We start from the raw sequence: 23,121 nt of genomic DNA on the forward strand, positions 1-23,121 counted from the left end.
ACACACACACACACACACACACTGCTCAAAAAAATTAAAGGAACACTTTGAAAACATATCAGATCTCAACGGACACAAATCTTATGCTGGATATCTATACTGGTATGGACTGGGTAATGTGTTAGGAAGGAAAGGATGGCACATCATTTGATGGAAATGAAAGTTATCAACCTACAGAGGGCTGAATTCAAAGTGAACAAATTATGCAGCTAACTAGTTCATTTTGCTGAAATTTCATTGCAACAACTCAAAATGGTCCTTAGTAGTTTGTATGGCCCCCAAGTGCTTGACAACATCAGGGCATGCTCCCAATGAGACGATGGATGGTGTCCTGGGGTATTTCCTCCCAGATCTGGACCAGAGCATCACTGAGCTCCTGAACAGACTGAGGTGCAACCTGGCGGCACCAGATGGACCGAAACATAATGTCCCAGAGGTGTTCTTTTGGATTTAGGTCAGGTGAGTGTGGGGGCCATTCAATGGTATAAAATTCTTCATCCTCCAGGAACTGGCTGCATGCTCTTGTCACATGAGGCCGGGTATGGTCGTGCACCAGGAGGAACCCAGGACCCACTGCACCAGTGTAGGGTCTGACAATGTGTCCAAGGATTTCATCCCGATACCTAATGACAGTCAGGGTGCCATTGTGTAGCCTGTAGAGGTCTGTGCGTCCCTCCATGGATATGCCTCCCCAGACCATCACTGACCCACCACCAAACCGGTCATGCTGAACGATGTTACAGGCAGCATAAAGTTCTCTGCAGCTTCTCTAGACCCTTTCACGTCTGTCACATATGCTCAGGGTGAACCTGCTCTCGTCTGTGAAAAGCATGGGGCACCAGCGGCGAACCTGCCAATTCTGGGGTTCAACGGAAAATTTGCAGTGAGCACAGAGCACACTAGAGGATGTCGGACCTCGGGTCCCCCCATGAAGTCTGTTTCTGATTGTTCGGTCAAAGACATTTACACCAGTGGCCTGCTGGAGGCAATTTTCTAGGGCTCTGGCAGTGCTCATCCTGTTCCTCCTTGCACAAAGGAGCAGATACCGGTCCTGCTGATAGGTTAAGGACCTTTTACGGCTCTGTCCAGCTCTCCTAGAGTAACTGCCTGTCTCCTAGAATCTCCTCCATGCTCTTGAGACTGTGCTGGGATACACAGCAAACCTTCTGGCAATGACACGTATTGATGTGCCATCTTGGAGGAGTTGGACTGCCTGGGTAACCTTTATAGGGTCCAAGTATCGCCAGTACGGACACTGACCCTAGCCAAATGCAAAACTAGTGAAAAACAGTCACAAAAGATGAGTAGGGAAAAAAATGTCAGACACCTCGACCTAAAAAAAACATTCCTTTTTTGGAGGTCGTCTCATTGTTGCCCATCTAGTGCACCTGTTAATTTCAATTAACAGCAAAGCAGCTGAAACCGATTAACAACCCCCTCTGTATACACCCCTCCCCCTCTGCTACTTAACTGACCAGATCAATATCCCAGGAGTTCTGATTCAAAAGTGTTCCTTTAATTTTTTTTGAGCAGTGTATGTAATTATATACATTATATATATATATATATATATATATATATATATATATACACACACATACATACATACATACATACATATACACACACACACACACACATTGTATGTATATATATATATATATATATATATATATATATATATATATATATATATATATATACACATACACACACACACACACACACATACACACACACACGTACGTACAAATACACATACCCCGGCTATTTCATTAGGTTTACCCGTTCAATTGCTTGGTAACAAAGATTACTAATTAGCCAATCACATGGCAGCAACTCAATGCATTTAGGCATCTAGACACGGTGAAGACAACTTGCTGAAATTCAATTTGAGTATCAGAATGGGGAAGAAAGTGACTTTGAACATGGCATAAGGTTGTTGGTGCAAGATGAGCTGGTCTGAGTATTTCAAAAACGGCTGATCTACCAGGATTTTTACACACAACCATCTCTAGGGTTTACAGAGAACGGTCCGAAAAAGAGAAAATATCCAGTGAGCGGGGGTTGTGTGGACGAAAATGTCTTGTTGATGTCGGAGGTCAGAGAAAAATGGGCAGACTGGTTCCAGATGATAGAAAGACCACACCTAGTGCCACACCTAGTGCCACTACTGTCAGCTAAGAACAGGAAAAGGAGGCTACAATTTGCACAGGCTCATGAAAACTGGGCAATAGAGGATTGAAAAAACGCTGCTTGGTTTGCCGAGTCTCAATTTCAGCTGCGACACTCAGATGGTAGGGTCAGAATTTGGCGTAAACATAAAAGCATGGATCCATCCTGCCTTGTATCAACGATTCAAGCTGGTGGTGTAATGGTGTGGGGGATAATTTCTTGGCACACTTTGGGCCCGTTAGTACTAACTAAGCATCAATTAACTGCTTCAACACTGGGCATTTTTACCCCTTCCTAACCAGGCCAATTTTCAGCTTTCAGCACTGTCACACTTTGAATGACAATTGTACAGCCATGCAACTCTGTACCCAAATTAAATTTTTATAATTTTTTTCACATAGAGCTTTCTTTTGGTGTTATTTAATGACTGCTGGGTCTTTTATTTATTGCAAAAAATAAAAATAAAAAAATAAATAATACAATTAAAAAAAAAAACGGGAAAAAAAGTTTTTGTCAGAAAATGTTGGAAAAAAGTAATTTTTCTCCTTCACCGATGTGCACTGATGAGGCAGCACTGAAAGACACCGACAGGCTGCACCAATTGGCATTGATGAGGTTGCACTAATATGCTGCACTGATTGGCACCAATAGGTGGCACTGATGGGCAATGATGGGTGGTACTGATGAGCAGAAATTGATGGGCACTGAATGGCAGCAATGACTGGCATCACTGATAGAAAATTTGATTAATGTCTAAACCGTTGGCAACAAAACTGAGAACACCCCCCCTCCCCCAAGTCAAAATGTTCAAATTGGGCCCAAAGGGTCAATATTTTGTGTGGCCATCATTATTTTCCAGCACTGCCTTAACTCTCTTGGGCATGGAGTTCACCAGAGCTTTACAGGTAGCCACTGGAGTCCTCTTCCACTCCTCCATGACAACATCACAGGGCTGGAGGATGCACTCCTCCACCTTCCTTTTGAGGATGCCCCACAGATGCTCTATAGGGTTTAGGTCTGGAGACATGCTTGATCAGTCCATCACATTTACCCTCAGCTTATTTAACAAGGCAATGGTCATCTTGGAGGTGTGTTTGGGGTCGTTATGATGGAATACTGCCCTGCGGCCCAGTCTCCCAAGGGATGGAATCATGCTCTGCTTCAGTATATCACCGTACATGTTGGCATTCATGGTTCCCTCAATGAATTGCAGCTCCCCAGTGCCGGCAGCACTCATGCAGCCCCAGACCATGACACTCCCACCACCATACTTGACTGTAGGCAAGATACACTTGTCTTTGTACTCCTCACCTGGTTGCCACCACACACACTTGACACCATCTGAATCAAATAAGTTTATATTGGTCTCATCAGACCACAGGCCATGGTTCTAGTAATCCATGTCCTTAGTCTGCTTGTCTTCAGCAAACTGTTTGTGGGCTTTGTGCATCAGCTTTAGAAGAGGCTTCCTTCTGGAACGACAGCCATGCAAACCAATTTGATGCAGTGTACGGTGTATGGTCTGAGCACCAACAGGCTGACCCCCCCACCCCTTTAACCTCTGCAGCAATGCTGGCAGCACTCATACGTCTATATCCCAGGGACAACCTCTGGATAGGACACTGAGCATGTGCACTCAACTTCTTTGGTCGACCATGGCGAGGCCTGAGTGGAACCTGTCCCGTTTTAACCGCTGTATGGTTTTAGCCACCATGCTGCAGCTCAGTTTCAGGGTCTTGGCAATCTTCTTATAGCCTATGCCATCTTTATGTAGGGTAACAATTTTTTTTTTCAGATCCTCTGAGTTCTTTGCCATGAGGTGCCATGTTGAACGTCCAGTGACCAGTAAGAGAGAGAGATTACACCAAATTTAACACACCTGCTATCCATTCAAACCTGAGACTTTGGAACACTAACGAGTCACATGACAGCAGGGGGGGGTCTAGTTGGGCCCAATTTGGACATTTTCACTTAGGGGTGTACTCACTTTTGTTGCCAGCGGTTTAGACATTAGTGGCTGTGTGTTGTTATTTTGAGGGGACAGCAAATTTTATTTATACAAGCTCACTACTTTACATTGTAGTAAAGTGTAATTTCTTCAGTGTTGTCACATGAAAAGATATAATAAAATATTTACAAAAATGTGAGGGGTGTACTCACTTTTGTGAGATACTGTATGTAGGCACTTTCAAAGTCAAAACAATAAAAAGAAAAATTATGTAAAAATCATTTCATGTGCTCGCCTAGGGAAAGCTGGGCATCCGACCTCCTATTTAAAAGTAGCTTCAACACATTGCTGCAATGCCTTGTCAGATTTGAATCTTTGAATCTTCTGCTTTCTCAGAATCCCACAGTGAGAAACAAGTAATATCAAGGGCGCCTGCAGGAAGCAGACAAAAGCTAGAAGGACGTTGTGTAGGAAGCACTACATAACACTGATGAAGAAATACCTCTCTCTAAATCTGTTTGTGTATCATGACTGCAAGAGGGTGAAGCAAACAGACCAGAGCAGATGTTATTGCTGCAAGTACCTTAATAAGATGTACTGTGCAAAGTGACTAAAAACTGCCACCTCCCTGAAGAAAGTGATCTCTACATGGACTGCCGAGAACCACAAAGTGGAACCTGTGGAAGAGGGGCGATCACAACAACAAACAAGCTAAAAGGGAATTCCCAAATACACAGGCAAAAACAGGACTTTGAATGTGCCAACCACAACAAATCGAATATAAAACAGTCAAAATGTTTAATATCATATTAAAAAACAGAGTTTCATCTGATTAAAACCACATAAGAACAGGTATTAGACCTAGGCAGACAACAGTCGACAATGTGTGTGAATTTGGGAGTTCCCTGGAGACTTATGCCGCGTACACATGATCATTTTTCGGCATGAAACAAATTTAGTTTTTCAAATACGTCATTTAAAATGATCGTGTGTGGGCTTCACATCATTTTTCAGGTTCTGAAAAACGACAAAAAAAAAAAAAAACAGAACATGCTGCATTTTTTAACATCATTTTAAACTATGTCGTTTTTCAGGTTGTAAAAAATGATCGTGTGTGGGCTAAAACGACGTAAAAAACCTGCGCATGCTCAGAAGCAAGTTATTAGATGGGAGAGCTCGTTCTGGTAAAACTACCGTTCATAATGGAGTAAGCACATTCATCACGCTGTAACAGACAAAAAAGCGCGAATCGTCTTTTACTAAACACGGAATCAGCTAAAGCAGCCCAAAGGCGAATGGAACTTCCCTTTTATAGTGCCGTTGTACGTCACCGCTCTTTGCTAGATAATTTTTTAAAAACGATGGTGTGTAGGCAACATCGTTTTAATGATGAAGTTGGGAAAAAGTAATTTTTTCGGCATGCTAAAAAATGATCGTGTGTATGCGGCATTAGGCAGACAACAGTCGACAATGTCTGTGAATTTGGGAGTTCCCTGTAGACTTAGGCTGCATTCACACCTAGGCGTAGGTGATTTGCGGCGTTTTTTACTGCGATTTGCCGCGACAAAACGCAGTGTTTTTTACCGCGATTTTCGCTGGAGGGGTGATTACACATTGTGTAATATGGCCGAACGCCGAAGACGCCTGAAAAAAAGGGTCAGGGACTTGTTTTGAGCTTCAGGCGTTTCGGCGTTCGGCATGGAGATGTGAACCATCTCCATAGCCACAATGTTAAATCACCCCTCCAGCGTATTGCAGGTTGCAATAGCGGCGGGCGTCGGGCGTGAAAACGCCTAGGTGTGAATGGAGCCTTAGGCAGACAACAGTTGACGATGTCTGAATTTGGGAGTTCCCCGTAGACTTAGGCAGACCACAGTCGACGATGTCTGAATTTGGGCGTTCCTCGTAGACTTAGGCTGCATTCACACCTTCGCGTATGCGTTTTGCGGCGTTTTGTCCTGCGATTTGCCACGACAAAACGCGCCGCTTTAAACCGCGTTTTTTTTTTACATTGTATTGTCGGCTATGCGGAACGCCTAAGCCGCCCGATATGCGCGTCGAAAAAGGGTCCGGGACTTTTTTGAAATTCGGCGTTCGCCGTTCTATCGACATACGGCGTTCTGCGTTAGGAGATGTAAACAGTCTCCATAGAGAACAATGCAATTTTGACCCTCCGGCGTATTGTAGCGTCGGGCTACAGGCGACAAAATACGCCTAGATGTGAATGGAGCCTTAGGCAGACAACAGTCGACGATGTCTGAATTTGGGAGTTCCCCGTAGACTTAGGCAGACAACAGTCAACGATGTCTGTGAATTTGGGCGTTCCTCTTCTATGTTTTTGGTTGTGGTGCCCCCCCCCCCCCTTTTCCACAGGTTCCACTTTGTTGTTCTCTCCAATTATTAGTGGGATGGTGCAAACATGTGTATGTCTTTATGTGGCTCACACACTTTTGTGTATTCACCACTACATGGACTGCCCCAGAGGAGCAAATTATGGATTTAGGCAGCAATGATGTGAATGACTGCATGTCCCAGTCACTACTATTTGTTGCAAAACCAATCAGAGGATTGGCAGAGATGTTCTGTAACACAATAAAGCAATCAAAAATCTCCTTCATTGTTTAAGCCTATGACCAGTTAGAAAAATAAATGGCTACTTATGAATGAATATTGTAATCAGCTGCCTAAATAATATACAATCAAGTACAGCTCTGTGCCGACTGTTGTAGGTAAACAAGTTAAAACGGACAATTTAATAACCCATCTACATTACTGAAAGATATTATGTCTTAAAGAAAGGCTGAATGTGTTTTTTTCCCATCTCTGTACAAGCTAATCATAACTGTGAAAAGAAGCAAAAGCCCACTGTGATACTCTGGTCATTACAGCTTGAAAAATGACCAATTAAGAGCCATTTCTGTGGGATGGCTGATAAATGAGACAATGTAATATCACAGAAATTGATCAGACCTTTTGTTGTAGATAATTATCTGTTTGTACATGCCACCCGCTGACTGCAGTTATCATCCAATGGGTCATGCACAAAATTATAGCGCATGTAATTTACTACACCTCTGCTTCCACAACGCAGTACAATTATTTTCTACAAAAAGTTATGCGTGGCAGCTGACACCCTAAACATAAAACTTTTATTGAGATTAAAATAGCTGCTTCTGGGCAAGTGCATGATGGGTATGAATAAATAATTTACATTTGCTATCAGCAGCCTTTGGTCTTTGTACGTCTGCTTTACACAGCAATTCATTTTTATACAGCAAATTTTATACCAGTCAGGAGTATGGCATGACAATCCACAAACAACTAGTAATCTAATAGTTGCATACCTCAGTTAGATTAAACAGTTTCATAGTGATTTACATATGGCTTTGAAATAGGTTTTATTCTTAGTTTCTGATATGGAAAAAAAAAAAACACAAGCAGCAGTAAAACAAAAGTGATAGGTAAACCCGTACATTGCTCATTCAAGAAAAGTAACAGGTCTGCTTGAAGCATAACTAAAACACAAAAAGGCGACATTAAGGCTTCATTTCCATGGACGTTTTTACAGACACTTTTCTGAGCGTTTTTTGCAGCTTAAAAACGGCTCTCCATGTTAGTCTATGGCCTCATGCCCACCATGACGTTTTTGAGCAGTAGATGGCTGAGCCGTTTTTAAGCTGCAAAAAAAAAAAAACAGGACCAGTGCGTTCTGAAGCTCCAGCGTTAGAGCTGTAAAAACGCTCAAAAACGCGCAAAAATGCTCAAAAACGCTACCGCTGCGTTTTTGAGCTCCAGCTCCAAAATTTTTTTTGGGGGAAAAAATAAATAAAAATAAAACATGGACAGGCGTTTTTAAGCTGTAAAAAAAGGCTAAAAACATCCATGGAAATGAAGCCTAAGCAGCTTAAAAAGGCGCTTAGATGTGGCAGTTGCATTCGTTTTCATTATCCCAGTTAAGAACATTTTTAGCAAGTACAGAAAAAACCTGTTGATCTTGCCAATGTTTCCTTGTCACTTCCTTAGAGATGAAGGGGAAGCAAAAACTATTATTCCCAACACCCCGTGCATGCATTGCAGATTAACAAAGGCAGATGTACTTAAAGTCTAATGCCGCATACACGCGATCGGAAATTTCCAACAACAAATGTTCGATGGGACATCAGACATTTGCTGTCGGAATTTCCGACAACAAATGTTTGGAGAGCTGGTTCTCAATTTTTCCGACAACAAAAGTTTTTGTCGGAAATTCCAATCGTCTGTAGCAAATTCCGACATATAATAAAAAAAAAAAACATGGCTACACCACAGACTGGTATGGTCAGAGTTTGCAAAATATAATTATTATTATTATATATTAAAATATAATAATAAAAAAAAAACCTGGCTACACCACAGACTGGTATGGTCAGAGTTTGCAAAAGGGCCAAGGACCCACGACAGCACTCAACAGCCCAGGTACCCAACACGGAGTCGTAAATGGAAAAGGAGAGAGTCATCTGCTGCAGCAGGCAAATTGGGAGGTGAACAAAAAGGTACCTATATACAGTATATAGAGATTGAGGGGTAAGACATGGGCAAAATAAAATTTACTCAAGGGAAAAAAAATGAATTTTACTGTCAATTAAATCTTTTTTTCCTAGGCAACAATAGCCACCATTGCAAAGATCACACATTTAAGGAATCAATTCAAGCTATTATGAATAAGGCCTCTTTCACACGGAGCAGACCGTTTTTGTGTCCGCTCCGTGTGTGTCCGTCGGCTCAGCGGGGATCCTCCGTAATCCCCGTCCGAAAAACCGGATCCCGACGGACGCGGATGGTTGCGGACGCTCCATCCGCTAACCGACACAATCCCATAGGGATGCATTACAAGTCCGTAAATGGACTTGTAATAAACAGACGAACGGTCCGCTAATGTGAAAGGGGCCTAATTGTATTTCGATATTGTATGTCTATTTTATGATTTCTACTTCTATAGCCATGATACTATACCATTTTACCAGCAAATAATGTGTTTATCGCTAGTGCATTTGTCTAAAATTAAAAATCAACAATTACCGTAAATAAATTAACTGTATTCAAAACCTGAAACCAATTATCAAGTATGGCCAAACTATTTAATGTCTTTAAACATATTGTAAGGCTTATGATGGACACCTGATAAATGCTTGTAATTTTATTTTTTTTCCATATAGTGACAGTCCCTAATCTAGGGCTTTTAAAAACAAGGGATGGTAGCAGTCCTTGCAATATCATACTACATTTGTCATGGGGACAAAGGAGCAGATTATCAACTGGATGTCAGATGTGACATGTTGATGGATGCAGGTAAAATTTCAGTGTTGCAGCCCTACAAAGGCAACCCACAGTGGTCCTAAACTGCCAAAGTACAACAGGGGCACTCCATTTATGGGAGGATTTTAGAACTGTCCTCTGTGCTTTAGGGTAGGCCACAAGACTGGGGAACTGTAAAACACAACAGCCATCAGTCAAGAAAAGAAAAAAACGAAACAAATTTTTCCGCTTATACATAAGGGTGTAAAGATGTTCTGACATAACAGATGTCAGTAATCGGTTACAAAATATTTCATACAAAATATTCCCATACATTCAATATTTAGCAAAGTACAGCTTTTGGTGGGTTCAGATTACAGCGGCAGCCTGAGGCCCATCGAGTCGACATCTGTTCTTTTGCATTCTACTGTAGACCCCTTGTTAAGGTTCAATTTATAACATTTACTTATTTCAGCTTTAATTTATGCAAGGTATACTTATTCATATTACTCATTCATCCATTCCCAACCCACAAGAAGCAATGGATTTTTTAAAGTACATTTGTAAACATTAATATTTACATGGCATTTGCCACAAAAGAAAACCATGTACAAGATTACACTGGGTTCCAACTTTTTAATTAGTTGTAATACAAAGATGCTTTTTTTTTTTTTTTTTTTTTTTACACAGGGTGTGCTCCGTTGGAGTCCACCTGCTCAGTGGGGAATCTGTCCGCTAATGCGCACTAAGCAGACGGATGGCTGGTCCATATTCGCTCCGCTTATGCAGAGCAGACACAGCCTGCTCTCTTCTATGGGCAGTCGAATGTAAACAGGCCGTGTGAAATCCCTCGCTCCTGCTTCACTCCTCCTCCCTCTTGGCAGTGAATGTGAGCCAATCAGGGAGCAGTAGAGCTGCAACCAATTGGAGGCAGGGAGAAAACTTGCATGTAGACAGAACTACAGTACCCACATTTCCCTGGACACCAGAGAGACAGGACTGCTTTTTCGCAGGCAAAAGAGGATACTGTGAGGGCTTTGCAGAGAGGGGAGTGAGAGGTGTAGAACAACTGTCAGGGTCTGTGTTCTACGCTAGAGGGCTACTATACACAGTAAGAGAGAGAGAGTTGCTGTACCCTGTGAGTAAAGGAGCCAAAAGAGTGAGCGACTGCAAGCCTTCTGTGTGAGGGGACTTGGAGCAGTGCCGACCAACTGCTTGGTGTCTGCCCACATGTCAGGGGCCAAATGACTGTGAGACCGAGATTTCCCCTGCTGTACAGGAACCTAGAGCTGGAGGAACCCTTTGCTGATAAAGCCTTCAGTCAGGGAGAGCCCGAAAGGGACTATTTGTGAGGACTAGAACTTCTGGAACAATCTTCTGACAGCTAACCAAGTACATAGGACCAGGCCCATTACCTGCCAAGAGTGATAAACTGAACTATACATTCTAAACTCTTGCCATACACAGTTAACACTACAGAGACTGTTCTTACCTAGCTGCTCATCTGTAACTCATCACCCACATTCTTAAAGGGATAGTTCACCACTGACAAAAGGGCCCCACCAAAAGCCAGCTGCTATTGACTAATCTGGCGCCTTGTACATTAGTCAACTTCCGGGGTGCCCCTTATTAGGCACCGTTGGCACATCCATTAAAGAGCTGCAAGCCCAGAGTGCACCTAAGATTGCCATTATTGTGTTAACTGATCCTATCACTGTCAGTTACTGGTTACATCAGTTGAGCTTGATTTAATAGTGCCACAATTAAGTTTAAAGTATTACTAAAGGCAGATGGATTAGTAAGTGGAGTGGAGTTGGATTTGAAATCCGTCAGTGTTTTTTTTTTTTTTTTTGCAGTCTGTGCCCCCATTAGGGAGACTCCCCCTCTCTATTTGTCCTGCTTACCATTATCTCTTAAAGTGAAAGTAAAAAGAAAAATGCCAAATTTTGGGTTGTCACTAGAAAAGTAAAAGAGAGGAAATCTTCCAATGGGGACACTAGTTCTGGTGGCCTTTGGGGGTCCCCAATGAATTCCCTAAATTTGCTCTTACATACTTTTTGGCTAAGGGACAGTAAGTGAAGGGACATCTCTGCAATGGTAGAAGAGATCAAACAAGGCTTAGAGTTGCAATACACAGCAGAGCTGCAGATCTGGCATCTGCCAGCTTTTACGCTGGCCATAGATTAATCAAATAGTATCCATGCACTACACATGTGTGGATGAAGAACCTGTTCATGTTTTTCCATTCAGCCCAGTGGCTAAATGAGAAAAAAAAAACATATACGGTATATATATGGCCAAGCCTGAGAGGGGTCGAGAACAGGGTGGGTTCTGTGTGCACAGTCATGCTCATGTCACCTCTGTGTGGTGTCAGAGCTAAATACTAATGCTTCTCCTTGCCATCAGCATGGTTGGATAGTGATGGAGGGGGCGAACAATCCAACCACACTACTCAGCAATTAAAGCAAAGATTTGCATGGGACCAAGTGTGATGTGCACTGGGTCCCCTGGAGAGTTTAACAAACTTATTTTTTTTTATTATGGTGATGGTTCATCTTTAAAGCTTTTATGAGATTTTAGAGATTGAGCTTACATCTACATGTGAAGAAATATGTCCATAAACTAATAGATGTTTTCATATATTGAGTTTACATCTACATGTGAAGAAATATGTCCATAAACTAACAGATGTTTTCACATATTTGCCTGGAGTTGCTTGTTTAGGCAATAAGAAGCTCAATAGCATCTCAGTGCATTTATTAGTATTCCTTTATAAAAGAACTGACACAAAGATTAACATTTACTAGATATAATAGAACTACATCTATACATTGTCAACTAGGCAGCTCACCACAGCCAGTAAATGATGGGTTTATGAACATGAGTTTTGAAATTAGCTGTCACCAAATGCTTTTTTCCCCTAGTCAAACATAATTTCCAGCGGCATCAATTATTCATGGCAGGCTTAGATCTTTCATTTGTGTGAAAGGCTTTCTAGCCTCAGCAATATGAAACTACACAATTGTATGTCACAAGTGGCTATTTAAAAGTGTTTGCTTAATAAGCAGAACGTCTGTCAGATGTATATTAACAATACTGAATATCAAGGTGAGAAAGAGGAAACACCTTTGTCTTTGTTCTTATGTTGACACTTGACACATTCTCTTTTTCTGGTCAATGTGATACATATTTCTTGTCATGTATACACAACTGAATCAATGGCAAATATATGCTAAAAAAAAAAAAAAAAACGAAAAGGAAAATCTGTTCTTTTTACATGCATATGTTTATGTACATTCAGAAAGTCCTATTTCAAATAGTTTATTATTTCTTAATAGAAAATGTTTGCAGTGGAACTCTTGACAAAACTTTGGATACTCAATTGTACTCTAAACGTCATTCTACAGCTAGTCTCCACAAATACTCTCAAACACATGATTTATGTGAATTTAGTACACAATTTTAAAAAGTCAAATCACATCCAATGATAAGCAGATTAGTGTTGTAAAACATGCATGCTGAACTTATTCTGAGCTCGACAGACCGTTACGAAAAAGGTGTAAGTAGATTGAGACAAGTCAAGGGGAGTAAACTGCATAATTCCCTTGCTCTATAGAAGGAATTACAAGCACATGTAGCATTTATCCTTTTACTTCCCTTCCAGGAAAAAAAATCTGCTCTAAATGCAAGGTATGTCTTTCAACTTTGGTACGTTGGTGTAAAACGTATGGACACAAACTCAAACGTCTGTATGATAAGACCTGTGAAAACCAGTGACAAATTCATATTTCTATGTCACATATGAACAACTGTTATAGAGTAGCTATTAGGGTTAATACAATTTTTTTGTGCCGACACCCTCTCTGGAGTTGTTGTTTAATGCCAAAGACCAGTGGTATTATGGATCACAACTTCTACTGGTATTAGGAAGTTGTGGCATACCCACCACCCTCTAAAACCTAACAATTGGTGCTACAGTGCCTTAAAAAAAAAAGTATTTATACCCCTTAAAATTTTCCACATTTTGTCATGTGATAGACCAACACAAAGTGGCACATAATTGTAAAGTGGAAGGAGAATGATAAAGGATTTTTTTTTTTTACAAATAAATATCTGAAAAGTGTGGGGTGCAATTGTATTCAGTCCCCTTTACTCTGATACCCCTAACTAAAATCTAGTGGCAACAATTGCCTTCAGAAGTCACCTAATTAGTAAATAGAGTTCACCTGTGTGTAATTTAATCTCAGTATAAATACAGCTGTTCGAGTAGCCCTCAGAGGGCTTAGTGAACAAACCGCTTAATGAAGGCCAAAGAACACACCAGACAGGTCAGGGATAAAGTTGTGGAAAAGTTTAAAGCAGGGCTAGGTTATAGAATAAAATACCAAAGCTTTGAACATTTCATGTAGCACTGTCCAATCCATCATCCCAAAATGGAAAGAGAATGGCAGAACTGCAAACCTACCAAGGCATGACCATCCACCTAAAAACTGACAGGTGGGCAAGAGGCCCATGGTAATGCTGGAGGAGCTGCAGAGATCCACAACTCAGGTGAGAGAATCTGCCTACAGGACAATGATTAGTCATGCACTCCATAAATCTGGTCTTTATGGAAGAGTGGCAAGAAGTAAGCCATTGTTGAAAGAAAGCCATAAGCAGTCCCATTTGCAGTTTGCGAGAAGCCATGTGAGGGACACAAACATGTGGAAGAAGGTGCTCTGGCCTAAGAGCTTTGGCCTAAGAGCAGGGACAGGGAAGCTTTGGTAATGATTAAGCACAAGATGTTTGTGTAAAACTCGTCTACGTGACCTCGTGTTTGTGTCTTTGGTGTTCTCACTTTGAACAATAAAAGGCAATCAGAATTCTTGGATGTGCAGCCATTTCTTTTCTTACAAGTTTCCCATGGAGGCCGGCCGGGGCTGGCACTCTACGAGATATTCCACCTCAGGTTATCATACACCTGGAGCAGTGGCTCTTTTTCTTTGTATAGGGACAGGGAAGCTGGTCAGAGTTGATGAGAAGATGGATGGCGCCAAATACAAGGCAATCTTAGAAGAAAACCTGTTACAGTCTGCAAAAGACATGAGACTGGTGCAAAGATTCACCTTGCAGCAGGACAATGACTCTAAACATACAGCCAGAGGTACAATGGAATGGTTTAGATAAAAGCATCTTCATGTGTTAGAATGGCCCAGTCAAAGTCCAGACCTAAATCGAATTGAAAATCTGTTGTAAGATTTGAAAATTGCAGTTCACAGATGCTCTTCATTCAATCTGACAGAGCTTAAGCTAAATGAGCAAAAATGTCACTTCTTTAGATGTGCAAAGCTGGTAGAGACATCCCTGAAAAGACTTGCAGCTGTATTTGGAGCGAAAGGTGGTTCTACAAAATATTGACTCAGGGGAGCTGAATTGGAATGCACACCATACTTTTCAGATATTTGTAAAAATGATCTTTCACTTCACAATTATGTGCAACTTTGTGTTGGTCCATTTAAAAAATACGTTTACATTTTTGGTTGTAACATGACAAAATGTGGAAAATTTCAAGGGGTACGAATACCTTTTCAAGACACTATTTGTTTATTATCTTCTTATATAATTATAACCTGCACCAGTCTATTCTTTTTACCAGCACTGGTCTATATTAAATATGTACTAGGTCCCCATGATAGGACCATACCTTATGTTAATGAGGTTGAACTTCTTGACCACATACTTTTATAAGTCGGTTGGTAAGCATGTTGCTACCTTTTCTTCTTTTTTTTTTTTATTTTCGTTTTCATTTTTTCTACGGTAACCCATACCGTCGAGGGCATGTCCCTCTGCTCCCTCCTGGCCAGGGGTGCAGCTGGTTCCCAAAAGGGGCGCCCGAGCCAGAGGGAGCAGATGCTAGGTACTTTATGCTACACGAGTGGGTTGAACACGTACTTGTTTCTCTAGCTCCCATTGAAGTTCATATTATAAGTTATATGTTTTTCGAAAAGGTATCCTTTGTTATGATGAAAACCAGCCCACCCAATGTGGGAGGTCTGGTTTATGTATCTTGATGTCTGCCTAAAATTCTTTAATAAAAATCTTATTGAACCTAAATATGTACTAGGTCCTCTGTGGAGTGCTCATATATTATGTGCACCTCTATACTTTGGTACCTTCTATAGTTTTTTTAATTGTTTTATTTTTTGTACGTTTTTGTTGTTTATGACGATACATGTGTACCATTTTTGTAAAACTATTCTGAATGTTAAAACATTTTTCAATAAACTATAAAAAAAAAAAATCTGGGATGACTACTCTAACAAAACAAAAACAGGGACAGTGACTATGAAAATATTATTTTACCTGGACCTAAAAAATATTCTATCATTGTCAAATAAAAACAAAAAATCCAGAAAGAATTTATAAAATTTTATACATCACTGAGCATGTCGACATTCCATCAAAAAGACAACAGCTAATTGTTTTACAGTAGTGTTCATGGTCCACTAAGTAACAACTGCATACAATTATAACTGTACAAAAACCATCTGCACAGCACAGTTCATATGTAAAATAAAATAATACATGGCCTGCATATAAAGCATCTTTCCACTCAGCACCACACCATTTGGAATCAGATAAAGAGTGACGGATATTGGATTAGGCATGTGATTGACTCTGGAGAAATTAAGTTCTAATGATATTACAAAGCTTATTTTTTTAAATAGAGTGTGTTTCCTATGCAACTCCATTGATTATACATTGAAAGGAAAGTGTTTTTTGAACAACAAACTTGGCATCCATCATAAAGGACAGTAACAGCCATTCTGCCAAAATCCTTGGTAACCATGGCAATGAAAGACAAATTCTAAGGTTTCTGTAATGCAGTTATTGTGCATCCAAAATTCAATGCCTCGGTAAAAGCGCTTCAAAGACATTTTCTGCATTAACTGTACATACTCACATGTAAGTGATCATGTACAGTGAAGGCATAGAGACATAAAGCTAAAAAAAAAATAAAACTCACCCCTGTGCTGACAAGGGATAGCATGATCCTTTCATTTAAGGCTAAGGTCTCTCCTTGTTTCATCTTGATCCTCTTCTTATCTAGACATTTCATTGCGTACCTAAGAGTATACATAGAACAACACATGTAAATCAAATTAATGTACAGTGCAAACAAATCCTTAGATTCCAAACATAAATCTAGCAGTTCACCTGTTAGTAAAGTTTTTGACATTTGTACTAGGATATTTTCAGAAGGTCACAGGAAAAAACAGGATTTTTGACTTACTTGAAAAACGGGTTTATTGGAGTACAGAACAAAGCTCAGTCTTAGATGATAAGAGGATACACAAAGGGGAGGGTCTTGTCTTCTGTACTTTACTCCAAGAAACATAACTTAAATGTCAAAAATCTTGTTTTCCCTAGCATTGTGCCTATGCAGTTGGCACAATATCACACATATTCTGGTATTGTCCAATAATTTAGCCATTTTGGGAAGATGGAACAATCAGACAACTGACTTTGGTAGACTTAAGCTGAAACCCTGCGGCGGGTCTTCTCCAGCTGACAGAAAGACCCATTTCAAAGTACAAATCTTTCCTCACCATTCATCTCTTAAACACAGCAAAGGCTTACATTCCTCTCCTCCAAAGGCAGACACAACTGCCAACAAGATCTCTATGATAAATGAAATCCTATACATCCAAGATCTCACACCTACTTGCACAAAAACGAAAAAAATTCAGGGAGACACGGAGGCCATAGCAATACCGCACAATTACTGATCCCTACATACAAGCAATAACCTGTGACCTCTGAACATAAATACTATCCAATGCTTGGTTCACACCTTTTTTATAAATCCAATCGCTTATTGCCTACCCCTAGGAAGTGGCACCCCCTGCCTCATCTACCCACTTTACTTCCCTCATACTACTTTCTACTGGAAATTGATACCCATATTTTTTCCCTATTCCCAAACAAGTAGACCTTGATATTTCTACGGATCTGTAATTTATGTCTTGCAAAGTTACTGGTAACTGTTATAATTACACACTCCGTTAAATTACTTTCTGATTGTTCAGAGTCTGCTAATGGCTCTCGTTGTGTATTTTTATATAGTGTTAAAAACTTCCAATTTAAAGGTTCAACATTTTTTTTATTCTGAAATGGTTACTACTATTTGATTCACTACTGAAATTGCTGTTAATGTGCTGTTCTCAGTCAGAGCATGTAACAGATGTTTTTCATAAGAAGCACTTAAGAAATAATATTTTTAAAAATCCAGTTTTCTTGATCGTACAGATAAGATTCTGATCCTAAAAAGACAAGAAGTCCTAGATGACTAGAACATCCAAAAGTAATTAAAAAAAGGAGAGGTGGGAAATACAGCAAACACTAACAAGCCCACATGACCTATGATCATGAACCCTAACTTAGCCTGTTGCTACCTTTAGAAAGCAGCCTGGTGCATATTATGTCCAAAGATGACATCAGGATCAGAGGCCTGAAAATTCACCTGCTAAAATTCTGCAAACATGTGAACAGAAGACTAGGTGGCGGTCTTGAAAACCTGTGAAGCAGATGCCTGATGCAGAGAAGCCCAAGATGCAGCTACCGATCTGCTGGAGTGAAACCTCAATGGGAAAAACTGGAGCTTATTGCACAAAGAATAGCCTTGAACTATGACCTTTCTTATCCACTTAAAACTGGTGAAACGATAAATGAAAAATCCTTTGCAATAACCCAAGACAAAAAGGCAATGCGATTGTGCTAAAGAATGCATAGCTGAGAGGTAAACTCATACAGTAGAGACAAAATCCAAACAAAGAAGAGAAACCTCCTTAGGACTCTTGAAATCTGTAAAAAAATATGGCAGGACAATGTCCTGGTTGAGGTGGCAAGAAGAGCCAACCCGATCCTTAAGCAACATCAGGAATGGTTCCTTACACAACAGAATTTCCAGTTCTGACACTCGCCTAGCATAGGTAATTGCAACAATAAAGACAACCTTGCATAAGGTCAGCCAAGGGAATGTCCCTCATAGGCTCAAAGATAGGCCCCTGAAGGGCCAACCAGACCAGGTTGAGATCCTATGGTGGAACCGAATAGCATCTGGGGGGAGCCAAGTGAGCAACCCCCTGCAGAAAGGCATTTACCATTTACCAAGGAGTGAGGCCAGAAGTTGCTGAAAGAATAGCCAAGGCCGAGCTTTCCCTACCTGGCTGGGGAAAAGCCAGCTGAGCTTTCCATATCTGGTTGTGGAAAAGCAAGAACGTGCAAGGTCTAGCATGAAACCTTCTTTGTTCACACAAAGTAAACTTTCCGGTTGCAATGGTAGACCTTCCAAGAAGTAGACTCCCTAGTATGAAGAAACATAAGAATGACTCTAGACCCTTAGCTTAACCAGCCAAGCTTTCAAAGTCAGCAACTAATAATGAGGACAGAGGATGGTCCTCCAGACAGAAGTTCTGGGTGGTCTTAAAGCAGCCACTGTGGTGTATGCCAGGAGCCTGAGTTCTAGTACCACACACTTCTGGGCTGATGTGGTGCCTTGAGGATCAATGGATTGTCCCCCAACCTAATCCTGTGGAGCAGCTGAAAAGGGATCTTTACTGGAGGAAAGGCGTATATCAGAGAGAAGTGATCAAATGGAGTCACCTGTGCATCCAAGGTGAAGGCCTGATGATTGCTGGAGCTGGTGTTAAACCTGTCCAGCTTGTTGTTGAACCTGGAAGCTAGAAGATCTATATCTGGCCTCTCTTACCAGTGGCAAAGGTCCCGATACCCCTCAAGGTGGAGGGACCTCTCTCCTGGGTGCAACCGCTGACCGTTGATATTTGCCTGCCAATTTTTCAGATGTGCCCAAGATGTGCACAGCGGTCAGGGCCAGAACAGGTTGTTCCACCTTGTCAGAACCAGATCTACCTCTTCCTGAGCTGTGCGATTTCTGGTGCCACTTGGTGTAATATAGACTACAGCCATGGCATTGTGTGATTGCACCCTTGTCGTAAGCCCCCAAAGCTAGGGAGTCTAATACTGAATGGACAGGTGCGCCCAGAGTTGGAGAATGTTGATTCTGATTCCCTCTACAACAAAATTTTCTTGGAGCCTTAAGGTCTTGAGGACTTCCCCCAGCCCCCGCCCCCCAGGGCAGGCATCTGTCGGGAGAATCTTTTTAAAGCAAAGGTAGAAATGACTTACCCGACACCAGGGCCAGGTTGGAAATCCACCACAATAGTGATAGCCTGACTGTGGGAGACAGATGCATAGCGTGGTCTACTTGTCTCATGCCAATGATATACTAATCTGCATCGACCTGGAGTTACGTGGCCATTTTCAAGTAGAACGTCTCAACCCCAAGCAAGTAGTTTAGGGATTTTAGGTCCAGGATGGGATGAATGCTGTCCTTGGCCTTTGGAACCGTAAAAAGTATAGAATAGAAATCCTGAAAACATTCCTGCTTGGGAACAGGGACAAAGACTCAATGCAGAGGCTGCTGTAGCACATCCTGCAGATCTCTCCATTTTCCACCTGCTTTTTACAGGCAGAACACTCTTACCTCTCTGTTGACCTCCTTCAAGGAGACCAGATACTCAAATATATTCTTACACCAGCTCTGTCAAATAGAACTTAAGCCACGGGATTATGTGCATTCGAATGGATAGGAAACCTACCCTAGACATCTATTGGAGGGTGTCCCCAAATATTGTAAGGCAGTAGAAAAGTTTCAAACGCTGCAGTGCAAAAGGCTACATGAGGATGGTGCCCATATTCTGAGCCATACGTCTAGACCAGACCCATATGGATTCACAAACTTCCATGGCAGCAAAAGCAGGTTGTATGGTTGTCCTAGAAGTGCAAAAGAAGCCTTTAAAAGAGATTTGAGTGTCTTATTAGCCTGTTTTTTTAGAAGCGTGAATGTCCTTCGCTGGTGACAGCATGGACTTAAGGCAAACGATGGTAGGATGTATTGAAGCAGTCCAGTTTTTGCAAAGCTCATCCTTCTTCAGACATTGTAGACAGACCACATAGGGAGAACGTAAATCCTTTCAGGGTACATTTACTGACCATATAAGGCTTCCTCAACAATACAGTACACATGGAAGGCTTTAGGTTGTTTGGGAGCCCTTTTGATTTCATACTAGCGACTTAATGGACACGAACACCCAAATTTAAACAGGTGTGCACCTCATCCACCAAGATAGAAACTGTGCCTGTGAGCAGGGGGAAACAGTCACAGATGTAGCCCCTTTCTACATAACATCCACCGTCTCAAAAGAGTTTATTTTCGATCTATTCTTTCCCATCCTCTACCTTCTACTTCTGAAAAGGTGCGCTAGCCATCACAGATTCAGAGATTGACCTAGGAGGAGAATTACCATTTTAGGCCCCTGTGACCCAACATCTCTCACAAAACATGGATTCATCCATAAAGGTGGAAAACGCCTGTCTGCTTAAGCAGGAGGAATGGGGGACACCTAAGGGGGCTAAGGAGGTTTCCTGGTGAGGGGCAGATGCCCCTGCTATTTAACATGGGGTCCCAAGTGGTGTAAAAAAAAAACTCCGCTTGACACATTGACCAAAAGAGTGCATGGAAACCCCTTCAGCCCATTTCTCTTCCCTTGTTATCTACCACGACAGGGAAGAGGACCCAAAAGGGTTACTTAGAAATTTGCTGAAAGGATTAGCAGACACATGGACTTTAAAGAGAGCAGGAAGCCCAGGAATTGTAGATCACACCTGAGGATGCCAACAACTGACAGAAGCACTAGATCAAGCAGGCCAAGGACTCCACAACCACAAAGAAGGCTACTCCCTGGGCTGCAACACACCGCTGTAAGTGCCACAATCTGGTTTCGCTGTTACCCCTTTAGAAGTCTGCATGTAGTTGGCTTCTCTGTATGCATGCATGCTGCAGTGGGGGTGGACAGAAGTGGCAAGCAGAGGAAATCCTAGGTGGTTTTAAAAGGCAAGGCCCAACTAACCAATCCTGACAGCAACAATCAAAACAAGGGAGGCATAGTGTCCCTGCTTCACCCATTTCAGAAGGGCATACCCGGTAGAGGTCTTGAAAGACAGAGTCGCACCAATGCAGATCGGCACTGTCCAGGACCTGTATACCAACCAGCGTCTAATGCCACACATATCACAATATGCTAAAAAGGAGCACCAACTGCAGGAACCAGGGCTTGAAGTGAATTTACAGGCTGACCCAGTGTCTTCCATCACCAACAGGGTATTCAGTAGAAAGACTACATAAATCACCTAAGGACACTTGCAAAAAACAAAATTGCTGGCAATAGGAGGCTTTACATGTGGGTCCTAACAGCTCTGCTTTGCCAATGTCCAGTCGCTAACGGTAGCAGCATATAATCCAGTTGACTGTGCCTGTGTCCTGTACTGTATAATCAAGAAATACATTTTAATACAGCTCATCAGCACCTCAAGTTCATTGTGGCTATGTTGTTTCTAACTGTGTCGATGGACAATCGATTTGCTGTGGACACACTTGTATGCTGTTAGCACTTTATTGGACGCTATGGGCACTACTGCATTGCATTGTACTATATATTTATGAAGCTTTTTAAAGATTGAGTGTGTGCTTTTACCTTTTACCTTTTTTTTAATCACAGTACCTATTACCAAACAGCAAAAAGTTTATTTGGAAATTTGGGGTATTCCCAAAGGCAAACTGGACAGTGCCACGCATGGGTGCATACTCAAAGAGGAGGCTGCGGTTCTGCATGAACATTTCTTGGGGAGAATTCAGTATACTTTAAGTGGCCGCAGACATTTCAAAGAAGTTGAAAGTAAAGATACAAACGGTCTGTCATCAGAGCAAAATCTCGCAAAGACCCAGTAGAGAGTTCTACATTCCTTAAAAGATTGACATGGCCAAATTCACAAGTAACTTCTATGGAAAGAGGAGGGGGATAGCAAGGAGAAGGTTATCAACCTAACAATGAGGGTAAAAACAATGAGCAGCAGAGGTTCTGTAACTTCATCAGTTAACTAGTTCCACCAACAGTGGGTGGTCAGGCAGCTCTGGAACAGGAGATTGGTCGACTCATGTCTACAGATACCCTTTGGAAAACTAAATAAATATAAATGAAGATTTTTTTTGTTACTAATTTTTTTGATTGCAGTCTGCAGCTATCTAGAATTCTCAATACCTGCCAAAGAAAGAATCTCTTCACTTTACTGCCAGAGATACATTATTCAGCTTAAGAGCAGGAATTCCTCAAATCCTAACTCTCTGCACAACTCCAACTCTCACACCTACACTTGGTTTATTGCCCTCTTTCAAATGCTTGGACAGTTTGATTTTAAAATTATGATGTCTTTTGCATGACCCTAATGTCCAGCATTGAGGTCTCTAAAGGAATACCCAAGCTGCAAGGTTTCTCATTGCTGGGAGTAGTAACAGAATTATAAAGGTGAAACAACCCACAATTTTAAAACATTCTATCAGGTGCAGGCGCCCATTTTCACTATCTGCAGAACAGAAGCATGTAATGTTTTGCAATAATGTTAGCGAAAACCACTGCAATTTATGAATCTGAGATTACACGTATATTATAAATCTAAAGTTACACATATACCAAGATGTTCTTAAAATGTTCAGTCACTCAAAAATCTTTAAGTTAGCTATATGATTTTTAATAATTAGTTCACAGCCACAGGCTGAAAAAGTAAAAAGTATAGAGAAAGAAGGTATGTGCATTGACATATTAAGA

General features: G+C 41.3%; 1 protein-coding gene across 2 annotated transcripts in view; it reads right to left on the reverse strand.

The window, feature by feature from the left end:
* The window catches only part of GRK3 (G protein-coupled receptor kinase 3), a 403,808-nt gene that overhangs the window by 75,394 nt on the left and 305,293 nt on the right, over positions 1-23,121 (reverse strand). For both annotated transcript variants that reach the window (XM_040351350.1, XM_040351342.1), the window contains exon 9: positions 16,404-16,503. In XM_040351350.1, the coding sequence (XP_040207284.1) occupies positions 16,404-16,503 (100 nt within the window). The remainder of the gene's footprint in view (positions 1-16,403; positions 16,504-23,121) is intronic.

The sequence above is a fragment of the Rana temporaria genome, chromosome 1 (genome assembly GCF_905171775.1).
Source record: "Rana temporaria chromosome 1, aRanTem1.1, whole genome shotgun sequence".
NCBI lineage: Eukaryota > Metazoa > Chordata > Amphibia > Anura > Ranidae > Rana > Rana temporaria.